Source organism: Sinocyclocheilus anshuiensis, unplaced genomic scaffold (assembly GCF_001515605.1).
Source record: "Sinocyclocheilus anshuiensis isolate Anshui unplaced genomic scaffold, SAMN03320099.WGS_v1.1 scaffold121, whole genome shotgun sequence".
Lineage (NCBI taxonomy): Eukaryota > Metazoa > Chordata > Actinopteri > Cypriniformes > Cyprinidae > Sinocyclocheilus > Sinocyclocheilus anshuiensis.
The window spans coordinates 836,920-845,363 of record NW_015539856.1 but is presented as its reverse complement, the minus strand read 5'-3'; the positions used below and the strand labels follow the sequence as shown (position 1 = coordinate 845,363).

The following is an 8,444-nucleotide window of genomic DNA, read 5'->3' as shown; positions in this document are numbered from 1 at the left end:
AATTTTTCCTTTCTCTTTGGAGTGTTACAAGCTCTTGGTGCATATATAAGATCCGTAAAGTTGCAAAGACTAAAGTCTCAAACCCAAAGAGATATACTTTATAAAAGTTAAGACTGTTCTATACCTTCCTAAAACGCCTCATTCAAACACGCCCCCACATGTATGTCACTGTGTTGGACGATTTGCATAACACCGCACAAATTCATTTCAGTTTGATTTTTTATAGCGGTTTTCATGATGCAAATCATTGCAAAGCAGCTTTACAGAAAATTAAAGTTTCTACATTATATTTAGGAATAGCTTATCAGTGGTGACTATCTCAAGTTGATGTCCATACGGCAGAAATGTACGGTAAAAATCAAGCAGTTAGTTAATGTCATGTAATCAAACAGATGGTGAGCAATGATTATATGTTGCAATTAAACTTACAGCAAAATTTGGTAGTTGTGTAATGTTTACGCAAAGAAAGAAGGCATAACTTTTATTATCGCTGTAGTATTGTTGCCGCCACCTCCGGCATGTCGAGGAGACGCTGTGTGTTTCTAAATATGGTAAAGGGGCGTAACATTTCCGTCACACGCTTGAGGCATTCAGCCAATCATAACACACTGGATAGCTGGCCAATCAGAGCAAACCTCGCTTTTCAGACCGATGAGCTTTGTAAAAATCGACGCGTTTCAGAAAGACGGGGCATAGAGGAATAACAATAATGTACGGTATGTGGAAAATAATGTGTTTTTTGAACCTTAAACCGCATAAACACATTTCATTACACCAAATACACAAAATAATGTTCTTTTTAGCAGCATCATATGATCCCTTTAAGTTCTTTGCTCACTGAAAATATGCCAAGACATTGGTATATGCTGTATGAAAGATCTCTTTGTATTTAGTCACCATACTGGTTTTGTCTGTCTTAAATAGTTTATCGGTGGGCGGTATTTCTACGGTCAAGCCTATAAAGCTGTCAAGCACAGGACGGCCAATATGGATGTGCTGATTGTTCTGGCGACAACGATTGCATTCACATACTCAGTGGTGATTCTCCTGGTTGCCATGGTGGAGGGAGCGAAAGTGAACCCCATCACCTTTTTTGATACTCCACCCATGCTGTTTGTCTTCATCTCGCTGGGCAGGTGGCTGGAGCAGATAGCAAAGGTGAACAGGCATTTCCAGTTACACAAGCTATTCATCTGCATGCTCGTAATTATTTACATTTAGGCATTTAGCAAACACTTTTATCCAAAGCGACTTACAAATGAGGACAATAGATGCAATCAAAACCAACAAAAGTGCTGTGATAAGTCTCAGTTAGCCTAATTCAGTACAATGTAGCAAGGTTTTTTTTTTTTAAATAATAAATAACAAGAAAACAAGTAGATAGAATAGAAAAAGAATAGAGAACGTTGGTGTAAGAGGGTCTCGTTTTTTCTATTATTATTATTTTTTTTTACAAATAAAGAAAAGTCGAAAGAATAGAAAAAGAATTTAGAACATTAGTGTCAGGGGATCTTTTTTTTAAATAAAAAGAAAAACAAGTAGATAGAATAGAAAAAGAATAGTGTGTCACATGCTCTATTTTTTAAATAAAAAGGCAAGGCAAGGCATTTTTATTTCTAAAGCACATTTAAAACAGCAGTTGCTGACCAAAGTGCTGTACGAAACGATCAAACGATCGTAAAACGATCAAATACACACTAAAAGAAAATACAACAAGATAAATAACAAATAAAACAGATAAACTAGCAAGAGAATACCCTGATTAATAAGAAAAGAAAGCAAGTATTGTAAAGTATTGCACTGTAAAGAGTGCAAGTGTTAAAGGATCAAACGTAATTTTTTTAATATATTTAAATTTTTGTATAAATCGCGTTATTTTTTATAAATAAAAAGAAAACGAGTAAATAGAATAGAAATAGAATATAGAGTGCTAGTGTTAAGAGGATCAAGTATAGATGGAAGATATGTGTTTTTAGCCGTTTCTTGAAGAATTAATTATAAGAATTGCAAGAATCCAGAATTATATCTCTTAATTTGTTGCATTGTTCTGCGCTAATGTTTATATGGCTTTGTCTTGAATCGCAGAGTAAGACCTCGGAGGCTCTGTCCAAGCTGATGTCTTTACAGGCGACAGAGGCCACCGTTGTTACACTGAATGATGACATGTCTATGTTCAGGTTTGTGCGTCTCCTGAGCTGTTAAATTGTATTTCCTATTAAACAGAAAGCACAGCTTTGCACATATGACACATATGATTGTGTATGTCTCTGTCTCTCAGCGAGGAGCAGGTGGATGTGGAGCTGGTTCAGAGAGGAGATGTTGTGAAGGTTGTGCCCGGAGGGAAGTTTCCAGTCGATGGCAGAGTGATTGAAGGACACTCGATGGCAGACGAATCTCTCATTACAGGTTCAAGAGGGCGCTTTTCTCTTTACTAATATGAGAGCAATCAAACGAGGCAGGATAATTGTTGTGTGTTCCACATACTTGGGTTGCACAATGAATCGTATGTTAATCATGATCATGATTCCTGCTTCTCTCGATTTATTGATCATAATCATCTGTGCTATTTCTGTGCTATCTGTACTGTCATTTTAATTTGCCACTTGTATTATCTTGCATTGGTAACAAACGTCCACAAGTGTTCATGGTTGCGGTTGCCAGATGTCAAGAGTTTAAATCCCCCAATAAGTGTTTTTTTTCTTGAATCAATCCATTGGTATTAGGGCTGGGTTTTGACACAAATTTCACGATTCGATTCTCATTTACAAGCTTGCGATTCGATTCAATATTGATTATTTTGGATACATATCAGGTACAGTACATGCCAAATTTTCTCAAGGAAAAAAAAATATCTCAACTAATGCTGTAAAATATACATTTTTTGAAATATACACATTTAAATAGTGGCTGTCATAAACTTGGGACGGATTTATTCAAACATAAATAAAACATTAACGAATGGTAAAAAATATATAATGAATGTTATATGGTGCATATATTTAGCAAAATGCTCCTCTCTACAGTTTATTTTTCTGGCTGAATATCAAAATTATGGTAACTGAATATGCTTTCTGAGGTAAATGTGATGTTACATGACTTGTTTACAAGTTATATTTACGTCTGCTCGGCTGAAACACTGATTGAGTGATTACATGAGACAGGATACGGATTGTTAAGTTGTACTCTTTCTTTTAACATGCCTTCGGATGTTTAGTCATGTTTATTTTGTGCTAGAACTAGTATTAATGTGGAGAAGATGATCAGTTCTCTGAGGCGCTACAGCGATCTGTCACTCCACATTAAACAGCGCCAAAACTGCATTAATTGTTTAAATACTGCAATACAATGGAAATAAATTGAAATCTGAGACTTTGTTTCATATTAAAAGTACCAACGCACAATGTTTATTGCGATTTATTGGATGGGAAGTGCGCTTCAATGTTCCGTCCATTGACTGAAAACAGGCTAGACTAATTGATTCTTGGGATTTAAGAATCAATATCGTTTCGTAAAAATGAGAATCGATTAAAATCGATATCGATATTTTTTACCCAGCCCTAATTGGTATACTTACTGGAGGCTTGGAGTTGAAAAAGTTGAGAATCACTGCCATAGACTTTTGAGGGAACCAAGTTAGGAATGTGTGATATTTGTCGTCTAGAATAATACAGTGATTTTTGCTTTAATGATTTGTCTGCTGAAATTATTAAATATGTCACTCACTTTGCAAAAAACAAACAAAAAGACATCTTGATAGTCCAAAGCATTCACTGTTTGATGAATTCTATTAGAATGCATTTAGAATGACCCTATAATTCAAGTTATGAAAGCAAAAAAATAGCTCTGTACATTTTTTTTTTTTTTAAAGAATTATATAGTTAAAAGGGGTCATATGACGATGCTAAAAAGAACATTAGTTTGTGTATTTGGTGTAATTCAATGTGTTTACGCGGTTTAAGGTTCAAAAACACATTATTTTCTACAGACCGTACATTAAAATAGTTCCAATAAAAGCCAGAGCAGAGCTTCGTTCCTGAATCAACCTGTTTTAGAACGAATCATTTAAATCAATGATTCAATGATCCATTCATACAGACAGTTGCTTGCTTTGCTTCTAAATGAATCAGCCGTTTTGAACAAATAATTTGAATGAAAGAGTCAGTGAATTACTCATTCAGTCAGGGACTTGCTTCCACCTACTGGTGATTTTAGTGTCATTTATTTATCCATCACAGGCCAGCCAAGATACCAGCACAAAAACACACAACTGCATAGCAGTGTCAGAGCGACCACACCTCTCCTCAAAATCATCTAGAAATCGACTTTCATTGTAATGTTTCTTCCCTTAATTTGCCCATTTGTGCAGTGACTGATGTGTTGTGTCCTGTGCTGTAGGTGAAGCCATGCCCGTCACTAAGAAGCCGGGGAGCACCGTGATCGCGGGCTCCATCAATCAGAACGGCTCTCTGCTGATCAAAGCCACTCACGTGGGCACAGACACCACCCTCTCTCAGATCGTCAAACTGGTGGAGGAGGCGCAGACTTCAAAGGTGCGTCTGTCAGCTCAGCATCTGCTATCACAGCATGTCTTTTGAAAAATAGCAGCTTCTCAATCTCCAGATTAGTCCAGATTAATGTGCATTTATTTATTTGCAAGAGTGACATAGTAGTTCTGCCAGTTGTAATTGCAATTTTAATTAGTTTTAATTAATGTTATTTTCAAGTCTGAATAATAAAAATATATAGCATAAACCATAGTTAATAAATCATATTTTCTGGTTGCATTGACAGTTGAAATACTCATGCCTTTCTAAACTAGAAAAAAAAGGATGCCATCGAAACTATGAAATAAAACAAATAGATGTATTAATTTTTTGTCGTAATCAAAAAGTCTTTGAAAATGAAAAAATGTACTTTTTTTTAAGTCTTTAAAAATTAAAAACAAAAACAAAACAAAAAATATATATATTTTTTTAAATGAAAACACTTCAATATCCGGTAAAAAAAAAACAGTTCTGTTAAAAAAAATAAATAAATAAACATTTTATTTATTTGCTTAATTAATTAATTAATTTTGTATGTTTTTTTTACTCTAAAGGCCCCCCCTCCATTGTCCACAACAATTTCTAAAATCGTATGTGATTTGATTAGATTCTGGAAAATTATTTTAAAAAATATGTTTTACTCACAATTTCTACCTGATCAAACATTTTAGAGGAGGCATAAACAGAAAAGTGTATATTCATTAAAAGAATGTTCAGGTAGTTGTAAGAATGTTATCAAATTACATTACTTTTCCAGGTCTAGAAATCAGACTTTTAAAATTGGCCTTCTTTTAGCCTATTTTTTAGCCTAGTTTTGTCTTATTTTAAATAATTACAATAAATATATTTAGATTTTTGGTTGCTTTAGCATTTGTTAGTTTTGTTATTATATTAGCTTTGTGTTATTTTAAATAATTTAATGAGGCCCCTAGTGGGCCCCAGCCCCTGGATTTCTGGTTAGTATTTCTAACCATTGGTCTTCACAAAACCTTTTAAACTTCCCAATCGCAGGCTCCCATCCAGCAGTTTGCGGATAAGATCAGCAGCTACTTCGTCCCGTTCATCGTTGGGGTTTCCTTCCTGACTCTCGTAGCCTGGATTCTGATTGGATTTGTGAACTTTCCGCTTGTGGAGAAGTATTTCCCTGTGAGTGAAGCTTTCTCTGTAGATCCATGTTCGTCTAAGGTTGCGCTAGTATGCCGTTTTGGAAGTATTTTATTTTTTCTCTAGACTTCAATTAGTCAAGGTTTCTTTAGGTTTCAAGCTTTGCTTTGTGAACATTAGAGTGTGTTTGCACAGCACATTGTACTCTTTTATTTCCGAAGAGCAAGAAAAATCCTGTTTTACATGGTATGTCCCCTTGAAATTATTCATACTTGAGGGTTTTAAAAGGATAGTTGATAGTTGATTTATAAAATGCAAGTCAGTGGCAGCATATCAAGAAACACAAAATGAATACGCGTGGCTCCTGATGATATATTGAGGTCTTATGAAGCGAAGCGATCGGTCTGTGCAAGAAACTAAACATTATTTACAACATTATTATCCTGTGTATTGAATAAGCATGTGTCCTAAACTCCTGAAACATTGGTGTCTCATATTTTAGAGCAGTCAATGCAATTTATGAAAGAAATCAATTAAGTGTGTGTGTGTGTGTGTGTGTTTGTGTGTGAAAAAAAGAGAGATGCAACCCCGTTTGTAATAGTTAACATTTTCATAAGTAACTAATTTAATTACACAATTTTTCTCAGTAACTGTAACTGATTACAATTATATTTATTTTTGTAATCAAATTACATAATTTAGTTACATGTAACTAGTTAGTTCCCAACACTGCCTACGTGAACATAGAGGTTGAATGAAGGGGAGAAATTAAAGTTTTTATGGTTTCTCATTATGTAAAAAGATGAGCGGATGAAGGCTAGTTTATTCGCTTTATTTGCTTTAGACACGTAAAACATCCACGTTTGACATTATTGGGTGCTTTGATAATATAATTGTGTATGATATTATCATTGTGTGACTATGTAAACAAACCAGAAAAAGAACCAGTTCATGGAAAAGAATAAATTTCCCAGTTTGTCTGAGGCTCTGGATTAAATAATGGTCGATTTCTTGCACAGACCGATCGTTTCGCTTCATAAGACCTCAATATATCGTCAGGAGCCACAGGGATTCATTTTCTGTTCCTTGATATGCTTTGTTTTTAATTCTCAAAAACGGGCAGCCACTGAATTGCATCTCATGAATCACCAAGGCCCACGGTTTCAACTTAAAATCTGTTCTACTGAAGGAAAAAAAAACTAACGTCTTGCATGGTCTGAGGATGAATAAATTACCAGCAAATTGTCATTTTTGGCTGAGCTATTCCTTTAATGCTAGACCAGGTTTATGTTCTTTCTTTGAACACATTGAAATGATGACCGTCTCTCTCTGCAGGGTTATGATAAGAGCATCTCTGAGGCAGAGGCGGTCATCCGCTTCGCCTTCCAGGCCTCCATCACGGTCCTCTGCATCGCCTGCCCCTGCTCTCTGGGTCTGGCCACCCCGACTGCAGTTATGGTGGGGACCGGTGTGGGAGCCCAGAACGGGATCCTCATCAAGGGAGGAGAGCCCTTAGAGATGGCACACAAGGTCAGAGACGGGCCGCTGATTTTAATGCTGTCGTGTTATGCAGAGGAAAACCATTTTATAAATCTGTCTGTGCTTTCAGATTCAGTGTGTGGTGTTTGATAAAACTGGCACCATCACGTATGGCGCTCCCAAAGTGGTCCAGGTGAAGATGCTGGCGGAGGGGAACCGGATGCCACGCTCTAAGCTGCTGGCGATCGTCGGCACTGCTGAAAATAACAGTGAACATCCACTGGGTGCTGCCATCACCAAATATTGCAAACAGGTCAGTTTGACTTCATGGTGTGTTGTTTCTTTACTTACAAACTGTGGTGGGGTTAAGCTAAGTTAAAGGGATAGTTCACCCAAAAATGAAAGTTTTCAAATCATTTTTTGCCCTCAAACCTAGATGAGTTTTTTCCAGCAGTTGAACACAAAAGAGGATATTTTGAAGAATGTTGCTAACCAAACAGTTTCTGGTCCCCATTGACTTCCATAGTATTTTGTTCCATACTGTGGAAGCCGTGGCAACCGTGTGGTTACCAACATTCTTCAAAATATCCTCTTTTGTGTTCAACAGAAAAATGAAACAAATACAGGTTTGGAACAATTTGACGGTATGTAAAAGATGACCATTTTAATTTTTGGGTGAACTGTCCCTTTAAAGTTATACATTAAATAAAAGATATTATGTAAATAAAATGCAACAGCTGTACTACATCATTTAAGAAAACAAAAAAGCCGTAGTTTTAAAAAAATAAATACATTTTATTATGTAATTATTAAAGCTATTTATTTACTGATAAATATCATTTTAGTTTGCAAAACATTTTAATTTCTAAAACTGTTGCCTAATGACATTATAAACTTTACTGAAAATATTATAACACTTAGCAAATGGCTGCAATATAACAAAGAGTGAAAAATTTAAGGGGGGGTCTGAATACTTTCCGTACCCACTGTATGATACATTTACTTATTTTTATTTAAAAGAAAAATTACAGTACATTTTAAGCCATAATTATCATAACTAAAGTGTATCTACATGCAAGACTAGGGTCATTAGATACCTTTTTTTAAACTTTCTATTCATCAAAAAACATTGATAATAATCAGAAATATATCTTGAGATTTCTGAAGGATCATGTGACGCTGAAGACTGGAGTAATGATGCTGAAAATTCAGCTTTGAAAAAATCAGAAAAAGTATTTGATAAAATATGTGACCCTGGAGCACAAAAGCAGTCTTAAGTCGCTGGGGTATATTTGTAGCAATAGCCAACAATACATT

General features: G+C 35.4%; 1 protein-coding gene across 2 annotated transcripts in view; it reads left to right on the top strand.

The window, feature by feature from the left end:
- Nucleotides 1–8,444, top strand: part of atp7a (ATPase copper transporting alpha) — a 40,941-nt gene that overhangs the window by 18,038 nt on the left and 14,459 nt on the right. For both annotated transcript variants that reach the window (XM_016481191.1, XM_016481192.1), the window contains exons 10-16: nt 925–1,158; nt 2,086–2,177; nt 2,279–2,406; nt 4,396–4,550; nt 5,556–5,690; nt 6,984–7,178; nt 7,258–7,440. In XM_016481191.1, coding sequence (XP_016336677.1) covers nt 925–1,158; nt 2,086–2,177; nt 2,279–2,406; nt 4,396–4,550; nt 5,556–5,690; nt 6,984–7,178; nt 7,258–7,440 — 1,122 coding nt within the window. The remainder of the gene's footprint in view (nt 1–924; nt 1,159–2,085; nt 2,178–2,278; nt 2,407–4,395; nt 4,551–5,555; nt 5,691–6,983; nt 7,179–7,257; nt 7,441–8,444) is intronic.